At 40.4% G+C, this 20227-nt stretch overlaps 1 protein-coding gene across 1 annotated transcript in view; it reads left to right on the plus strand.

Moving 5' to 3' along the window:
- ADGB (androglobin) overlaps positions 1-20227 on the plus strand; it is a 206294-nt gene that overhangs the window by 38693 nt on the left and 147374 nt on the right. The window contains exons 5-6 of the mRNA XM_018557360.1: positions 17808-17879; positions 17995-18198. Coding sequence (XP_018412862.1) covers positions 17808-17879; positions 17995-18198 — 276 coding nt within the window. The remainder of the gene's footprint in view (positions 1-17807; positions 17880-17994; positions 18199-20227) is intronic.

The following is a 20227-nucleotide window of genomic DNA, read 5'->3' on the forward strand; positions in this document are numbered from 1 at the left end:
ACCCAATGTTTAAACTGAGAGAGTGCATCATTTTAAGAAACAAAGAAGGTAATTTTGAAATTGATGGCAGCAACATATCTCAAAAAAGTTGGGACATTGCTATGTTTACTACGCTGTAGCATCCTCTCTCCCTTTAACAACACTCTGTCCCATTCTTGCCTGATATAGGATTCTATATACCAGTCCTGGGTCTTCTTTGTTGTATTTTTCGCTACAAGATGTGCCAAATATTTTCAGCAAACAGTTATTCACCTGGCCTCTTCTACTATGAAGTCATGCTGTTGTCATAGATACAGTATGTGGTTTAGAATTGTCCTGCTGAAATATGCAAGGCCTTCCCTGAAAAAGACGTTATCTGGATGGGAGCATATGCTGCTCTAAAACCTGGATATATCTTTCAGCATTGATGGTGCCTTTCCAGATGTGCCAGCTGCCCATTCCATACGCACTAATGCACCCCCATGCCATCAGAGATACAGGCTTTTGAACTGAGCTCTGATAACAAGACAGAATGTCCCTCTCCTCTTTAGTTCAGAAAATGTGCCGCCCATGGTTGCCAAAAAGAATGTCATTTCGATTCATCTGACCACAGAACAGTTTTCCACTTTGCAACAGGCCATTTTAAATGACCTTTGGCCCAGAGAAGACCGTGGCGTTTCTGGATCATGTTCAGATTGGCTTCTTCTTTGCATGGTAGTACTTTAGCTTGCATTTTTGGGATGGTACGGCGAACTGTGTTCACAGACAGTGATTTCTGGAAGTATTCCTGATCCCATGCAGTGATGTCCATCACAGAATCATGCCTGTTTTTAATGCAGTGCCGCCTGAGAGCCCAAAGATCACAGGCATGCAATATTGTGTTTCGGCCTTGTACCTTTAGATATGTCCGAGTCCCTTCATACTCCTAACCAGTATCAAATTACCCCAGTCAATTACGATCTGGGATCAGGCTCAGAGTCCAGCAGCTGAAACAGCAGGCAATTCGTAGTACAACAGGACGCGTTTGGTACACAAGCAGCGGGTAGTAGTGGAGGAGCAGGCAGAAGCGTAGTCAGCGAACAAGCCGAGGTCAGGAGCCAAAGGTATACGGTATGTAGGAGGAGATGGTGAGAATAGTCGGTGAATCAGCAGCCGAAGCACAGAGGGAGCAGGAAGCAAGATACTGGCAGGAGCACAATAATCTGGCAAAGAGGACGTGCAGAGGCATGGTTTAACAAGGAAGTTCAAGGGAGGAGCAAGGAGTTCAGAGTTCAGCAGCTGATTAGGTAAAACCGAGGATACACAGGAGATCAGGCAAGGAGCTCTCCAAGGTTCTGAGGTGGCTCAGCAGGTAGAACCACCGCCAGCTACAGCAGAGGCCCTGGGTTCAGATCCGGTTCCTGACACTTGGGTGGGTGCAGCAGTGTATGCGGATGGTGCCGCACGTAAATCCATAGAAAGAAGAAGAGATCACTGGCACTCCAATGTCCTAAACGTCAAATCCTTTTATTGACATGACAGGATAGGTCTCACAATGTGAAGCAATGTTTCAGAACCCAATCCGGTTCCTTTCTCAGCCAAACTTTCCTTTCCTCACTTTGTTTGCCTGAGGAAGGAACCGGATCGGATTCCAAAATGTTGCTTCACATTGTAAAACCTATACTGTCATGCCAATAAACAGATCTGACGTTTAGGACATTGGAGTGCCAACGATTTCTTCTTCTTTCTTTGGCCTTGTACCCTGCGCACAGAGATTTCTCCAGATTCTCAAAATCTTTTGATACAATTATGTACCGTAGATGATAATATATTTAAAGTCTTTGCAATTTTACATTGAGGAACATTATTATGAAATTGTTTGACAATTTAGAGATACAGCTTTACACAGATTGTTAAACCTCAACAATCCTCATTAAGAAAAAAGTCCACAAAGATAGACAGTCTGTTAGTCCTGTTTTACACATTTTGGGGAATCTTAAATGTTCAGTAAATTAAACTCCTTATTCCCATATACGTCGTTCACAATCTGTTGAGCCAAAATCAATTCGCAATCCACTTCTGTCAATCACCTTCATGCTTCCCCTCAGAAAACTCATTCCCCAGACCCAACTGACCTTTTTACAAAGGAAGATACGCAATTTCTGGCTTATTAAATTCCTGTTGTCGTCTTTGAGAGATATTTCCAATGAGATCATCTTCTAATTTACCATCTTGTTATGCAGTGAAACATATCATAATGGAAATGTTAGGAACATGGCACACGCTCCTAGGCCACCTCTCTCAGGCTCTTCACAGCCTGCTTCTCATCGGCTGTCATTACCCAAACCAGTGTGTTGGCTTAGAGGCAACAGCCCTGGTTCTGGTAGCAACACTTCCTCTGTCCTCATTGGCTGGTGGTGGCACTCCCTTCGGGCTACGTCCTCATTGCTAGGTAACTGGTCAGCTCTGTCTGCCTAGCCAGCTCTTCTCTGACTGGTTGGTGGCGCTGTGGCATTCTATTTAAACATCACAAGCTCAAGTCTCTGGGCCTGTGATAGTTTTGAATATACAATCTCTGTATTGGTTTCGCCAAAGGAGCCAGTCTGAAAATTCATGGCTGAACGGTGACTGCAACCAATCAGCTGCAGTCCCTGTTTGGGCATTCTGACAACAGCACACCCACTGCTGTCAGAACACAAAAGTGCAGCAGAGGGTTTCCCCATTTGGGCTGTTTGGGCCTACCATATACAACTGTATTTTCTTCTTGTTATGCCTTTAGTGCTGTTTGGCCAAGCATATAGAACTGTGTATTAAACCTTGGGATCATGGGCCAACCAAGTCACTGTTAGACTGCTTGCCTTATGGGAATGAGGATTGCTACAGGTAAAGCAGGACTCACCACCTATGGTTCCTCACCAGTGCTGGAGCAAGCAATATAGGAAGAATAATCTTCATATTGTAAAATCATTTACCAATTTATTTGTTAAAAACAGTTCAAACACTCACATTAGTGCTTATCCTGCACTCGCTCCCTAATTTTAGTTTGGCCAGTGTTACTCTTAAAAGGACTAGCATTATTGTAGATTAAAGTTGAAATTTTATTCTGTGATTTACGTTGCAAAATGAACAAGAAAAGCAAAAGAAAAAGAGGTTACACGCAAATGGCAACAAAAAAGCAAATGTTACAGTGTGAGTAAGGAGGTAATTTTGGCTGATTAGAACAAACCAAAGTGTTTTAAGGGGTAACAGTTTTTGTTATAAAGGGATTTTTTTTTGCTTGAACTGACTTTATGTGAAGATCAAAGAACACTTATTTGATCAACTCATAAATGAACTAGTCTAAATACACTGTTACAATAATATTGTTACAACATATTTATCAGTTAAGACTGAGCATAGTGACCATGGTGAAGTCCTGGACAGCCATTGTACTTAGATTACTTTTTTTGGGTCCTCAAATGGTTAATGCATATTTACACTGTTCTGTGAATCACAGAGACTGAATAATTGCAATAATGGTTTGTATTGCTTCTGTATTTTTGAACTGTGAAGTTATTGAACTGTATCTCTCAAAGGCTGGAGTATGTGGGCGGAAACTGCCATTCATACTTGGATGTATTTGCTTTTAGACAAAAGAATAGAATTCCTTTTCCTCTACAATTTTTCAACCGTACTGAGTTATTAACTTTAAGGGTGTCCTGCAAATCACTTTGCCTCTTTGACATTTCAAATACATTGTCTGTCCATTCATGCTGACAGTATATTAAATCAGGCTGTCTACAGCATACAATATGTTTAAAATTAAAGACATTTCCACGAGTGAGTTCTTGTTATTTCATTGTCACTTTATTAATTTCCATTCATAACATACAGTGCTTGTATATTCTTCAAGTGAGTGTTCATTATAATAGCTTTCTCATATCAACTGTGAAACTCATAAGTGAACATGCCTGAAAGGACTCTCGGCTTCATCCTTCCATTTTTAAAGTGCAGGTTAGGTAAGTGAAGCAAGAAGGTGATTGGTGACTAGGAGTAACGGCTTTAGTCATGCTGCTTTACGTATTCATTGTACAGTGTAAGGCAACCTTTCTCAACCAGGGTGCCTTCTTGCTTCAATTAGGGGTACTTCAGAATTTTTACCAGCACCATGCAAACAAATTATGCTAATTTGACAGAGCCTGATTCTCCTCACACCCTCTGCCATGCTGAAGCTCCTGATATAAAAGTGGGCTCCTGCTTTTTCTGATTTAAAAAGGGGGCTCCTCATGTGAAAGACGACTCCTGATGTGAAGGGGGACTTCTGATGTGAAAAGTAGGCTCTGATCTGAAGAGGGCTGTTGATGTGAAGAGGGCTTCTGATGTAAAAGGGGACTCTGACGTGAAGGGGGATCCTAATGTAAGGGGACTCTAATGTGAAAGGGTGATTCTGATGTGAAAGGGGGGCTCCTGATTTGAAGGGGGAAACTGATTTCACATCAGGGAGCTCTTTAACAAAAAAAAAAAATCCATACCAGATCACTATCTGGGATAAGGGTCTGGTATAAATGTTTGCATTTTTACATTTACGCTTTTTACATTAGCTGAGTCAGCTTGTTTCTGCTGGTCTAGCAGCATATTTGGATTGTTTTATCTGACTGCTAGGAATCTGCATGTATCCTGAGATTTATGTCCAACATGCTTTTTATCCACCTCTTTTGTGAGTACCATTTATCACTTTTAATCTTTCTAAACAAATAAAAGGATCATTTGCACCAGGAAAGGCGCCAGTGTTTCTTTTCTTTTTACATTGTAGCCTGGGTGCCTTAAGATTTTGCATTCTTTTAAAGGGTGTAGAAACTGAAAAAAAGGTCTAAAAATGCTAATATAAGGCAACATGGCAGCATCCTTATTTATACAGCCACATCTCTGTTTCATTAGTAAAACAGATAGAGAAGCAGAAAAAAATCCCCATTCTGTTAATAGTCCAATAAAAAGGCATAGAATATTCTTTTTAAACACTTGTTGTTAGTGGTCTTCGATTACTAAAATCATATTGACAATTTCAATAAGGGGTGGGGACTATAAGGCACTTTAAAGTTTGTTGAGCTGTCATGGCCTACCTAAATATAGCTATTCTATTCAAATGACATATGAATGTATATAATTCGAATATCTATGCTTAGGTAGATATGCTCAGGTGGTTTTTTAGGCTCCATTCACACCCTTGCAACTGTTAAAATTGATTTACTAGGCAAATAGGCTGTTTACTTTGCAGGAGAATTCTCCCTTAGCTTAGTGAATGAGGGGAAGCTCTGATGACTTCCTTTATCCAATCGTGTGCTAGCAAGAATACGGTTTTATTTTCCTTGCATGTGATTGGGGTTTTTTTTTTGTGCAAAATAAATGTTTACCATATTCACTAAGCTAAAGGAAATTTAATTTGCAAAGTGTACAGCCTATTTGTTTTTAGTAAGTCAACCCCAGTCCATTTGCTGTGAGTAGCGTGAAAATTCAATAACATAAAATAATATCAGGTGATCCTGCCAGAAAGGTCCTTGTTCAAACACTTCCTGTTATAGGGTGACAACGCACTTTATTGTCTCCCATCTGTATTTTATTTTTTTATTTGTCACCCTGTCACACTTTCTTCCCATGAAACGTACAAGTGGCCATTTAAACTCACAGAATGGTCCACTGATGTCAGTATCAGGAAATGCCATGCAGCCATCGCTGGAATGCATACATGTAGACAGAAAGGAAAATGTTTCTTTTAAACAAAATTGTTCATGTTGCACAGTGTTTAATCAAGAATTATATTATTTAGTTAGAGTTTACATCTACCTAAGTGAGCCTCAATGCAAAAAAATTGCCTGCGCTACTTATGGTCAATACAATGCACTGCATTGCATAGAGTGTATGTGTTTTGGTGTGGTAAGCTTCATTTGTTCATTTGTTAACACTGTATATGTGTATTGGGGCGCCATTGAGAAATAATACTAACACACCCCAATACACATACTGTATGTTTGTAAAGTTATTGAAGATGCCCATAGGATGTCCTTCCTCAATGTACTGACACAATTCCACTCAGCCCTGTAAATATGCACTTCCCTGTGAAACAGCTTTCATAAAGCCTGCCTCCTGAGCTACAACTAAACATCTGAACAATGGAACATTATCATTAGTTGCTGGCAGCAATGCATGATGGGAAATGTAGTCTTGAAAAATTGAGATTGCATCACATCAAGCAGCAGGGGAAGAGAAGCAAAGCACACCAGCAATCCAGGAAGTCATTGAAAGTGATGGGCAGATAGTAGTGCTAGTACTTTTTTAAGTAAGCTTTGATTGCATAATTATTAGTGTAGCGCTGGCCCCCTAAGGAGCCGCTGGAATAACCCTATGCTGAAATGTACCGCCCAAACAGGATCCACAGCACGCCAACACACCTTAGAGAGTTTTGTAACAGCTTTACTAAAAATCTAATGCATATTTGTAAAGCATTGCAATAAAGAACACAATCATTGAAGAAATAACATTCAGCAATATACAGTGGGTATTCTATCATGGGTGTCTGTATACTGAAATATGCAGTACTAACTACCATAGATGTTGTCCTTGTTTTTGAGTACTTGATTGTTAATGTCTCAGTCCCAAATAATCTCTGAGTCTCTATTCTACTGGCCAGTAGCAATAGTCTGGGCTAGCCAGCGTTGGGGCCCATACTGTATTGCAGATGTGAATGGAAAAATATCGCAAATGGCCAAAGGCCTCTCACCACTCCCAGGATCAATCAGAAGAGATGATGTCCATCATCGAGAGACTGAAGTCCCCTTTCTCTCCAGCCGACACCTCTGATGATGCTGAAGTCATCTGCTGTCCCCTTGGAAGTAGTCTCTGGTCACTGGAAGATGCTGGAAACTTTCTCTGTAAACGTCTTCAGGCCTCCTGCCGATTGCTGGGCCTTCTAGGATCCCTCACTGTACTGACTCGGCCATTCGTCCAGGCCACGATATCCTTGCTGTAACAGTGATGCGGTATCCCACTTAAGTGATCGTCCATGTGACACTGAGTGCAGCAGACCAGGAGGAAGGCTCTCTCTGTCTCTGTAGGCCCTTTGGTCTGCTTACACTCCCTTTAACAGTACACACAGAGTATGTGGCCTCCTCTCCGCTAGTGGCAGCCACACACCTCTACCTCCTGCACATGGTTTTCTCGGACTTAGCACGCTGAGCAGCCCCAGCACAGAATCACCCCTCCTCTCCAGACACACAGCTTCCGCGGAATTGCAGTCTGAAAGATCTCCCACAACCTGGCTTATCCCTTGCTTTGCTCTGCAACTCCCACAAGTCTCTGCATCACAGGATGCAAAAGGTCAGTTAACTTACAATCAGAACATTAGTCATTCCCGCAGCAATATATGTCTATAGGGGCTACATTAGTATGTATTCCTATTACAATGGTGATGTTATAACAGGATGGTACACCTAGGTATTTAGTCCCTAAAATGTAAGCACAACTAAACGCTCAAGGCATGGAATTCCATTTGCTTGTCTTGAGCACGACATGGAATCCCATTCATTTCTATGGGTCCTGTTCACACTAAATCGTTTAGTTGCAAGCAGAAAAACGTTTTTGCTGGAAAAAGTACATTAGCTAATTTTTGGCAGATTAGATTGCTTTATGGACTTTAATGGGAATCTTTCTACGACAAAACGCTCAGGTGTTAACGGGGGTTATAGAAATGTATAGGATTCCTTGTCTTGAGCGTTTTGTTGTGCTCAACTTTGAGCGAACAAAATGCCTAGGTGTGTACACAAACACGTGTGCATAGATGTGAATAAGCCTAATGGCTTTGGTGAATTTTGTTCCTCTGACAGATCAAATCTGAGGCAGAGCCTTCCTGTGTGTGCCCATCATAAGTCAGGCCTGTGTGAGTCTGATGCACAGTGCGCCCACTGACTGAAAAGTGGATGTCAGGATTTAACTCTGTCACACAGGCTTTTTACATTTTTCCTTGCAAACTAGGATACCCCAAGGGTTAACTTGCAGATGGGACATAAGTTTTTTCACATAAATGAATAATTTGTTTATACATGAATTGTTAATTTATAATTTTTATGTGAACAGCTGTTATGGTGATGATAATCATTATTATTGTTTGAATCATTTATATTCAAGGAAGGAGTACTTGATACTACTTATGCTTTATTTTGGTGTTATGTTTTTTACATTGTTTTTCATTATTTATGCCATTATTTATCTTCTGTTTATATCCTGTTTTATTTGTTTTTGGCACATAGGGGTGGTATGAGATCAGAGGAGCAGCTGCTTATTGTTGTAATGCTTTGTTAAGTCAGCTGCAGCCCAGGAACTCTGTGGTCTGAAGTGCATCAAGCTGGGTCCTCACTGGGTCTTCTAGCAAAGATTCAATTTTCATGGCTTGCTGCGGGCAGTATCTTGTCAGGGATCTTTTGGCACAGAGGTTTGCTTTGCCTTTTCCCGAGTCTCATTCTCAGTCTCAGTCTTATTCTGCTCCTGGGGGGGTTGAATAGGACACTTTGTTTCTCCAGTGTCCAACAAACATAATGTTGAAAATGGGATAGATAACGTCACTGAGTGACAGAAGAGTCATGGGCTATATCAGATAGTTTATTACTTTGTTGTCATTTTATAAAGAAGTGAAGCAAAGGATAAAATAAATCACAGCTAATGATATACACTGCCTGGATTTAGCTAAGCAAATAGGTAAGAGCCTTCCATTGGTTAATAGGTCTAGGTTCAGGAATATTATGTCCCCAGAAAATGAGGTCAGCTGTCTACCTGAATATACTAAATAACAAGGTTTTTTCCATCAATTGATTTTTTCTTCCATGATGGCCCTGGCTTATTCCAAGATGACAATACCAGGATTCATTGGGCTCAGATTGGGAATGAGTGATTCTGGGAGCACGAGACATCATTTTCACACATGGATTGGCTACCACAGACCTTAACCCTATTGAGAATCTTTGGGATGTACTGGAGAAGACTTTACACAGTGGTCCGGCTCTCCCATCATCACTACAACATCTTGGTGAAAAATCAATGTAACTCTGGACGGAAATAAATGTTGTAATTTTGCATAAGCTCATCGAAACGATGCCACAGTAAATGCGTGCTGTAATCAAAGCTAAAGGCAATCCAATCAAATATTAGAGTGTGTGACTTTTTTTTTTTTTTTGGCTAGGCAGTGTATGTGCCAATATACATTTCTCATTTCAACACTTACATTACACAGCTATATTGTTTTTTTTGTTTATTTCATTGGCTAATTGAAGTCTAAAATATGCAATGCCAAATAATTCGATGAGATATCTGTACAAATATACCATCATTTTCTTAAAATTATGTATGTCAGCAGAAAAGTTTGAAATGACCACTACTTGCCATTATTCTAACACTCAACAGCCTTGTGGTTTTTATATGCTATTTATATGCTTTAGTTATATAAATACTGACAAAGGCAATTGCAGTAATCTATTCAAGTATAGTAAGTACAAGGGTCTGCCTGCTCTAAGTACACAATCAAGCTCAGTGCTGCAGAAAAGCAAAATGTTGCATCCCCAGTACACCTGTAGCTAAACATCGCCAATGTATTATCAAAGATGAAAGGCTAACTAAACCTAAGTACTATGACAGGAATGCTTAAAATGTTATCCTAGAGAGGAACTTCGCAGAGCTAGGGGAAAATGAAATGTCAGCGGCTACAAGTACTGTATCTGTTGACTTTTAAGAAACACATACTTACCAGCCCTTACCAGGTATCCTGAAGTGGAACAAGGAGTACCTGTTCTGTGCTACTCTCTCCCTGAAAATAAATGCCATTGTGCAAGAAGCTGGGTTGGAGGAAGAGGGTGATGGTGAAATTAATTATCTGCTTTAAACTCTGTGCAGTGAGCCAATCACATAAGTAGGGAATAAGACTTCTGTGGCTTTCAGTGTAACTATGGCTGCAGGGTAGCAAAGTTTGAATATTTGGTAATTTTTGAAGGTCATAGCTGGTTACAGATTAAAATGGAAAGATAATATTTAATTATGTTAAAGCAAACTAGTCCCTATACAGAATAATTTCAAGCAAGCCATACCTTTTAAATGGTCTTCCTGTTGAACTCCACTCGGATGCTGAGAAAGCTTCTGCTGAATTTGTGCTAAAACCAACACTTTCAGGAGTGTCAATTTCTTGGTTTACCGCAGCTCTCAATGGTTCAGCTTGTTGACTTCCACGACACTACTGTATTCTGTAATGGGAAGAGGTCAGAGAAGGAACCAGTGAGAACTGCGGGGAGCCCAGGAGATCGTATGGATGTCTTGTCGCACCCCTTACCGGATGTCCCAATCTTCAGGCAAGGGTGCTTGTATTGACTGCGGATGGTGCCGCTATTGCACTAATTGTATGAAGAATGTTACCAGCACACCAAAAATCCTTTCAGGAAGTGTTTTACTTGACATGGTTCTGAATAAATGAACAAGTGTTTTCGGGGCCATACAGGGTCCCTTCATCAGGCTAATGCTAAGCCTGATCCTGAAAGGATTTTTGGTGTGCTGGTGACATTCTTCATATGATGGGCCCAGGAGATCCACACTCCCATAAGACTTTAGAGGAGGATTTCAACTAAACATGGAGGTGTTCTGGTGACATGGGCAGCAGGAATGGTGAGAATCCTCTCTTGTTTTGCAGGTACACTTATGTAATGTCAGGGTCACTTTAATAGAATAAGAAAATTGAGACAGAATGAGAAAGTCAAAATGTTCACATTAAAAATTACCTAGGTGAACAATGCAATGTTAACTTTAACCCCTTCATGACCGAGGCCTTCTTTTTTTTTTTCTTCATTTTTTGTTTACATTCTATAATCCACATTTTAGGCCTGCAAATTACTTAAAACCCCCAAACATTATCTATTTTCTGAAAGCAAAGACCCTATAGAATGCAAATTTTTATGTAGCATGATATTAGCGCAACTCCTTATCAAACCCCCAAATTTTGTGAAAAATGCACTTAAATGCCCCCAAAACACAAATCAATACCCATTTTTTAAATAAAATATAAAAGATGAGGTTACAACAAGTAAATAGATACCCAACATGCCCAGGTTACAAATTGTGTGCGTCCGTGAAACTGCGACAAAATTCAGTACCCCAAAAAGTCCATGGACGACTCTTTAAAAGCCCCCACAGGTCATCAGTTTAGAGATACGCGTAAATATTGGCCCTGGAATTATTGCTCTCACTCTGGCGTGCGCGGCGACACCCAACATGTGTAGCATGATCATCGTTTTTATACGTAGACACACCCGACATGTTTATGTGAAGACCAGCGGGCTTGCGGGGGACTTAAAAAAATGTCTATAAGAAAATAAGTATTTATATCTATAAGACAACTACAGCAAAATGTATAATGCATATGTGGCAGCAGGAGGCACAAATTGAGGGAGAATATGTTTGTGGACATGGTTTTTTAATGTTCTGTTATATTTTCATGAAATAAATTAAGGTTGATTTTAACAAAAAAAAACATGTCTGACCCCTCTTAAAGCCCCAGAATACTAAGCATATTGTGTAACAACCGGTGTAATTTAATAAGGAACACTCACATAACCCGAGTGGTCCTAAATAAACCTGGAGCAGGGACAGAAAACATAGCAAGATGGTCAGAATATACTTACACCTTCAACTGTTCTCTGATATCTACAGTCTGCTTTGAATGGGTAGAAACAGCGTCCTGCCTTACAATTAGAGGTGCACCGAAATGGAAATGTTAAAACCGAAACGAAACCGAAATAAAAAAAATTGTCAGGCCGAAACCGATACCAAAAATGTTTTTTTATTTTAATTTTTAAAAATCTTTTAAATATTTTATTTATTTTTTATAAACTTTTTAATTTTTTTATATTTATTAATTCATTTTTTATTAAATATTTAAATTTTTTACATTGCTTTTAGGGGCTTTGGGGAAATATTGGGGGTCTCAACAGACTCCTGATATTTCCCTTTTAAAATAGAAAAAGAGATTTAGGACACGAAGTCCTCTATCTCTTTTTCTGTATCCCCTGTTATCAATGAACAGGAATGAGTGTACCTGTTCATTGATAACATGAGGACATGGTATGTTTACTAAACCTACAACTATGAATGAACATGAGGTGACGTAGATCACTCCCATTCATTCATAATTGAGGATATAGTTAACATACCATGTCCTCAATTATCTACAAACACTCAGCGATCACTGATCGCTGAGTGTTTGTGCTCGCTCTCCTCTCTGACACGCTGTCACAGGAGGCTGATCGAGCGGAGCAGGGAGGTGAGCTCAGCCTCCTGTGACAGCGCTGGCTGTCTCCGCCCACACACCGCTCTGCCGGACTGTGATAGGTGGCTGAGCGCTGTGGGAGGAGAGACGCCGGCCGCTCACAGCGCTCTCGTCCTGCAGCGCTCGGCCGGCTGTCACTTTCTTTTCTCCCCGCTGGAAAACAGAGCAGCGCCCAGCGGGGAGGAAAGAAACCAGGGATGCGCCGATGTGAGATTTAACGCTGTGTTTTTATATCAAGTGCCATATCCCATGGTAATGTCCTCAGCTTATCTTTGTAATTGTTCAGTTAATAAATCCCTACAAAATTCACCTAAAAGCATTCTTTATTTTAGTTTCGGATCTTCTACCTACCACCAGAGCTTATGCTGGAGAACTGAATAGAGGTATCATGAAGACTAGAACTGAGTTCTGGGATAGAGGGAAAGGGAGGGAAAATGTTACCAAAATAATTGATTTTTCCAGCAAATATAAATAGCAGATACTGTGAGGTTCAGGATTCTTCGATTTTCTCCTAAATGGTGTAAATGTGAATAATGACATCTAGTGGTTATATGCATGATACAAATAATGGATGCAGCTTCACAGTTACTAACAAGCTTAATGTTCAGCCCTTGCTCTAAATGTGAGGCATTGTTGACTTCAACTACAAATTGTGTTTATGGTAGCATAGAAACATGCTCATTAGCTCATTCTCTCTGTGCCATTGTCCTTCACTTTTTCTAGGACCTTGTGCATGCAGATAGAACTGTGCCTAGTATCAAAGGCCTCAATCCTGCATTTCTCCCCATCCTCAGTGCTCTACAGGCAGGTTAAAAGGTGGGGGCTGAGGGGTTACAAATCTTTTTTGGAACATACATGGTGCATAACATGCATGTTTGTTTGTTATGGCATGTTTGTACCTACTCTTATGATAAAAAAATACAGCTGAATTTAGAAGCAAAAATTTTGAAAGCAATGTATGCTTTGTCAAAAGGAATTAGATTCAAAGCATCCTTTTATGTAGCTTTCATTGCACTAATGAAAAATGTAGAATGTTTCCATTGTCTTGTCAGTTGCCTTCTTCAACTCTGAGTTAAAAGGTAGTGTAATACAGAAGAAGCTGGCCTGTTATACTAGTAAAACTGATCTGGAGGAAAATGGGCAGAGATGCATTATGAGACAACAATCAGCACAGAATATAAATTTTGAAGTAATTGCACTTACAATATAAAACTTTGACTGATAGCATGTTTCTGGCTGAAGCTCCCCTGTAGTCACGTCAGAGGGTAGTGCAGAAAAATACTACAACCATTCCAAAATGGCCCACTTAAGGAGTGGAGGTATGTGATCTTCAGTGATGATATTTATAGTGTAAGGACCACCAGAAGGTCTGTTGCCATCTCCCACACCCCTCCTAAAACCCTCCACACTGCTCTAGAGACTGTCTGCACCGCTCTTGAGACCTCCCCGCCCAAGACATCAGGCCGACACCCCAGAACAGAGCAGCAGCACAGAGTATGTATCAACATATGATTCTGCATTGCTGTATAATTTATTGCTGGGATTTGTAGTCCTTTATAGCTGGTGCTGTTTTATATTGCTGTAAAATGTATTTCTGAGATTTGTAGTGCTCTATAGCTGATGGTATTATAATAAGACCAATACATTATACAGCAATGCAGAATACCATCAGCTATAGAGAACTACAAATCTCACCATTACATTGTACAGCAATGCAGAATGGTAACGGGATATAGAGGACTACAAATCCTAGCAATACAGTATACAGCCCTCCTTACCATCTTGTCTTGAATTTTGTAATTGTAATGTCTTCCCTATATTGTAAAGCACTGCACAAACTGTTATGCGCTATATAAATCCTGTATAATAATAATACAGAAATGCAGAATAAAATTATTATTCTGCATTGCTGTATAATGCATTGGTGGGATATGTAGTCCTCTATAGCTGATGGTATTCTGCATTGCTGTATAATGTGTTGCTGAGATTTATACTCCTCTATAGCTGGTGGTATTCTGCATTGCTGTATAATGTATTGCTGAGATTTGTAATCCTCTATACCTGGTGGCATACTGCATTGCCATATAATGTATTGCTGAGGTTTGTAATCCCTTTACAGCTTGGAGTCATGGCAGAACTACCAGGGTTGCAGCGGTTGCAACTGCAACTAGGCCCTAGTGCTCCACCACTGTCCTAAAATCATGTCTGTATTGTTTTAGAAAAACTGTCACATGACACTAAAAAAAAGGCATTGGTTATTGGTATCGGCAAGTACTTGAGGAAATGTATCGGTACTTGTACTCGGTCTGGAAAAAATGGTATCTGTGCATCCCAAGTAATATCCTAATATGGAATAGGGCAAGGTCTTAACAATAGGGTCAGTAGACCTTATTCTCTAACTGCAACTCTCCTTAGCATCCCCAAACCTACATACTAGTTATGTGGTAACACAGCATTCACAGTGAAGGTTCATCACCCCAAAACATGTATACAGTTAATAGTTACACTACAAGCTTTACATGCAGGACTGGTTATTTGTTGTATACTGTTCAGTTTATGGTATGCTGTGTTTCTATTTTGGAATTCAAAATATTAGTTAAATTCAGAAGTTAAAGGGGAACTATAGGCATAATACAAATTGCATATATTATACAGTCTGCAGGAAACGGAAAAAAAACAGTGCGCCTCTCATTGTTGCCCACACACACAGACAATATAATTAAAAAATGTATATAAAATTATATATGTACATATAAAAAAACAGTATAAAACAATATAAAAAATATATATGATATTAAAATGTGAAATGTATGTGTATAAATTATAATGATGGATGAGAACTGAAAAGGAATATAATTGTGGTAAATGGTGAACTCTTGTGAACCACTAATAGGAGGTAAAAGCTTGGTAAAAGATATATGTACAAAAAAGGCATATGATCTAGAAGGCACTGGATGGTAGAGCCTGTGTCCAGTGCATGCCCACAAATTGCAAAGGCTCAGACATGCATATGCATGTGTGCTGTGTGTGTGAGATAAGTGCCACCTAATTAATGACAGATGTTGTGAATGGATGACTAGTGAGATAAAATAAAGGTATGGTGACGATGCCTCTCTGTCTACTTAGAGGACTGTGGCTAGTTCCAATCCCTCATTGAGACCTGTAGGGACCAGACTATTTAATGAGTATATCCAATAGGCCTCGGTAAGGAGTGATTGTCTACCTTGTTCAGAATGTTTCTCTCATAACAAGGTAGGCAATCACTCCTTACTGAGACATTTTTTAAAGGTTAAAGGTAGAGGCAGCCAGACAACTAGCAGACTGAGGTCAGTGGCAGAACTACCAGGGTTGCATGACAGGTTTCCTTGAAATTATGAATAGAGTTGGTTAGGTAGAAGAATAGTGCCAGTAACTTAAAGTAGTATTAAGGTCAGGGCGGTTTTTACCTTAATGTATTCTTTGCAATAAAGTAAAAACGGCCAGTACCTTTTGAACCCCCCCTGTCCCCCCCACACTTACCTGTCAGCGCCGCATGTCACTGCCGCAGCGATCCTCTGTCCCGAACTTCCAGGTTGCGGGGGAGGAGATTGAGGGCAGAGGAGCCGTAGGCTCCTTCTGCCATCAATCAACCTGTTGGGTGGAGAGGAGGGGCGTGACCTGCCACAAGGTTGTGTATGTCTATGTACACACACAGCCACTGTGGAAACATGCACACAAAAGTGCCTCCATAGCAGCCGCTTAGCTGCTGGGAGTACCTGTGCAGGGGGCAAGGGAGACAGTGGTGCAGGGACCCACTCGAAAACTAGGAATTTAAACATTTTTAAATACAGTGCTGGACACGATCTGTGCCTCCCTTATATACAAAGGAAAAAAAAAAGGAAGGTTTAATGTCACTTTAATAAAATAAGCTAATGCAAAAAAATAATGGCCAGGGGCCATGGCAATCCCCTTCCCTAACGCATTTCATTCACATAAAATAGGGGTACAAAAAAGCTAGCCCTGGCTGTTGGATGAGTGTCTCTTTCCATGTTATTAGATCTGGAATTTGTATTTTATTCAGCATTTGTGACCATAATTGTAATGAGAAATGTTTCTGTACTTTTGGGAGCTATATGATTACATACGTTCTAAAGGGAAAACCCCAAATAATTATTAATTAGTTTATAAAAATGTTCTATGTCACAATGTTTTGAGACATGCAATTAAAGTCTAGATTTACTTGTCACCAAGGTGATTTACATAATCGTTTGGATAATTCATTATTTGTAAAACATAATACAAAGGGACAATTTGTTTTTGGAGAACTTTTTATAGGAAAAAATCTGGGTGAAAAAGGAGTTGGAAGGTACTCCTAAAATAAACAATTTAAAGTCTCACAAGCACTTTTCTCTTCACTTTGCTATGCTTTCCAAAATTGACAATGAGTAGATATCTTTATATATGAGTAGATGAGAAATCTTTTGACTCATTTTTTGGATAACTTAAGGTAAGTAGTTTTTGCACATTCATTGCTTGTCCTACCTGTGCTGAAAATGATTAATTGAATGTTTGGCTTTTTAAAGGGCACACATTACTTACTTTTTTGGTTTTAAAGAAAGAAATTGCTGGTTCAGTTTAAAAGTATATTGCAAGGATTAATTATGCTTAAGTGAGTTAATACATTTATACATTTTTTTAGATTGAACGTAGAAAATATTAGTGTTAGTTTTAGGAAACCTGGCCATAAATTTATAGTCGAAATTCACAGTATATATATATATAGAGTATTTATAGGGCGGCAGCATTTAAGAGCCATTTTTTTGCATGGTTTTGCCCGTTTTGTCCACCAGTTTTTATGCGCGTTTCAGCATGTATTACAGTTGTTTTCTGTTCATATTTCAGCGCAATTTTGAAGCTCGTTTTCAGCTGTATTGGTATTTTTTACAGTGATGCGGTACAGACCACAGTTGTAGTGCAAAGGGTTGAAGGCAGGCTGAAATAAAAATGCATTGTCTAGTAGAGTGAGGGAGGCATAGATCTGCTGTCAGGATTAGCAGATTTTCCCTCACTTCCTATTCAGATGATGGGTGTCAGAACAGGAAGAGAAGGGAAATCTTCTCTTTGGGGACATATACAGTATTTACAATTTGCCAGTTCTATGTTCTCCCCACTCCACCCAAAACTAAGAAAAAGAGGTTTTGGTTGAATTTGTGCCTTTTAATAAAGAAGACAGCAATATGCACAATGCAGTAACAAATTACCGCTAACCATTATTTATACGTTTTTACTCTGACTTTTCCTACCTAATGAAAAGTGAAATCTGGTCAGTTGCTGGGTTACAACACTATATACAGTACATTGTCATTGTTGCTCTGTCATATTAAACAAACTATATTTTTTTTGTCCTTTGTCTGTTAATTGAGAACTCATGGTATTGTATTGCCTTCTGCTTTGGCTTCAAATCATATAATGTATGTATAATATAGAAAACCAGGCCTTATGGACAATTAATCATTGCCCATCTTTTCCATTTTTGTTATAGACTCCAGTAGTTGTGAAGGATGAAACCTCCTTTGATATGATGTTAGCAAATGAGCATTTAATGGAGAGTGAGGTATGTCACAATTTTTAAAACTAGTACATGTTTACAAAATCATTTTTAAATTACTATTTTTTAATTTAAAGGAATATGTGTTTTCTTATCCATGTTCTCCTTGTTTTCTTGCCAGCTTATGAGATGGATAATTAGTGAGGTCAGTACTGTCTGGAGAATTTATAATGAAAATCTGACAGACAGTAAGGCTGCACCAGCTGATCTAGCAACACTGGCATGGAAGCCATGGGAACACATCTATGCCCTTTGCAAAGCTGTAAAAGGGCACATGCCACTCTACAACAGCTATGGGAAATACATTGTCAAACTGTACTGGATGGTAAGCAGATTTAATTTTTTTCAAAATTAGTAATAGGAACCTGACATTCATGAGGTCAGGTCACTGCTTTCCCTGTGTTCCTATTGTTAATAATTATTATAATTAGCCTAATATTAATTAAAAGCTTTCTTCACCTTAAAGTGACATTAATGGCAAATGTTTTTTCCCCTCACCCCAATGTTAAGTAAAGCACTTACCTTAAATTATGTCTTTTAATCCGATCATCTTCTTCTTTCCTGTAGTTTCAGCCTTCTCTCCAGTGCTGCGGCGAGTCTCCAATCCAGCGCTGACTCCTCTGAGCTTGCTGGCGCTTCCTGTCCCACAGTGTCTGCATGCGGGTGCACGCGTCCATAGACTTACCTTGTGTCTTTCCTCGCGTCCCGGCCGAAAATGTGAACTGCGCATGCGCCCGCCCCAAGATGCTTTGCGGCCGCCCGAGCAGTTTCACATTTTCGGACAGGAGCGCGCGGGGAATAGACTTGTAAGTTTAAACCGCTGTTAAAATGTTTTGTTTTTAAGAAAATAACTTTTTGCATATATCTACTGCTTGCTAGCAGTAGATATATGCAAAAAAAAACGGAGGCTTTAATAACCCTTTATGGGTTTGTTCACCCCAAATCCAGGCCAGATCTGCATGAGTTTCTGCATATGCAGTGAAGTGCGTTTTGCAGCGTTTTTAACGTGTCCCGGTCCGTTTTTTAGCCTACAATGGGCTTTCAGTGCGTTCCAGAGTGTTTGCATGCGCTTTTTATGTGTTTGCATGCATTTTGGTGCAGTCCAGAGCAGAAAAAAATAGGGCATGCTGCAGTTTTTCCACATGCTCTGGAACTGAACGCTGTGGTGTGAACTAGAGCCCAAAATAACATTGGATGCATTTGTGTTGCGTTCTGTAACTGCTCTGCACTTGGTGTGAACAAGCCCTGAACCACCTCTCCAGCAGATTATACTAGCAGATTTTTACATAAATAAATTGTAATAATATTGATACCTGGCAGACAGATCACATTTCTGTGCAGTAAACATACTTTATGCACAGAGCCTGCATAAAGGCATGAAAAGCTAATTTCCCTGCCTATTTACTTGTCTTTTAACTCCAGCTTCAGTTAACTTGGATTAACATCCTTCCTTAATCCTCTTGCTCCTAGCTGAGGGGGCAGGAGGTGCATGTTTAGGCAGAGGGAGCCAGAGTAAGCAACTTTTGGCTCTGCTGCTCTTCTACTCTGTGTCTTGGGAGGACATGCCATAGAAAACAGTGCAGATCACTCCTAATTAAAGGAGAACTATGGGGTCAGTGTTTTTCCCCATAGTTCTACTTAGGGTAACGGGAGGACACAAACTAGCGTCCTCCCGTTACCCTAAGCTCAGTATACCGCGAGCTACAGCTCGCGGTATACTGAGACGCCGCAGCCGGAGCGGATCCCTACATCGATGTCGAGATTCGCCCAGCTGCGTGAGTGCCAGCTGGATCTGCCTATCTAGAGGCAGAGCCAGCTGTACCCGCCCCCTCCCCCGTCCATTCCGCCAGTCAGCGCTGGCAGATCGGAGAGGGGAATCCAGCCCCTCTCACGGCAGAGATCCGTGACAGGATCGAGAGGTGAGCGAACCCGGTATGTGTTCGCTCACCTCCCGATCTACTGAGCCTGTCTCATTGTCACAGGTCGGCTAGAACTATGAGGTGAGTGGAAATCACTCATCTCATAGTTCTCCTTTAACAAAGAGGCTTGTGTCCTCTTTGTTACCTAAAAGCAGGATCTGCTCCATTTTGTCAGCTTAGAAGAATGGCTTAGGCTTAATGTCTACATAACTTTCTTATTTCCCCCCAATGTTCCCATCACTAGCCATTTTTCATCACTAGTTATTACCTCCACACGGGTCCCAACCCATGGCTCACGCCGTCGGGGCTCACCATCTCCGGACGCTTCCCTACCTGGCTCCAGTTCACCGTGTCCCTCTGGTCCGGATCTCCGTGAGGACGGGGGATAGGAGATGGATGACCTTCCTCCGGATGTGCCGGACGGTCTCTGGGCCC

Source organism: Nanorana parkeri, unplaced genomic scaffold (assembly GCF_000935625.1).
Source record: "Nanorana parkeri isolate BGI_ZX_2015 unplaced genomic scaffold, ASM93562v1 scaffold281, whole genome shotgun sequence".
NCBI classification, from domain to species: domain Eukaryota; kingdom Metazoa; phylum Chordata; class Amphibia; order Anura; family Dicroglossidae; genus Nanorana; species Nanorana parkeri.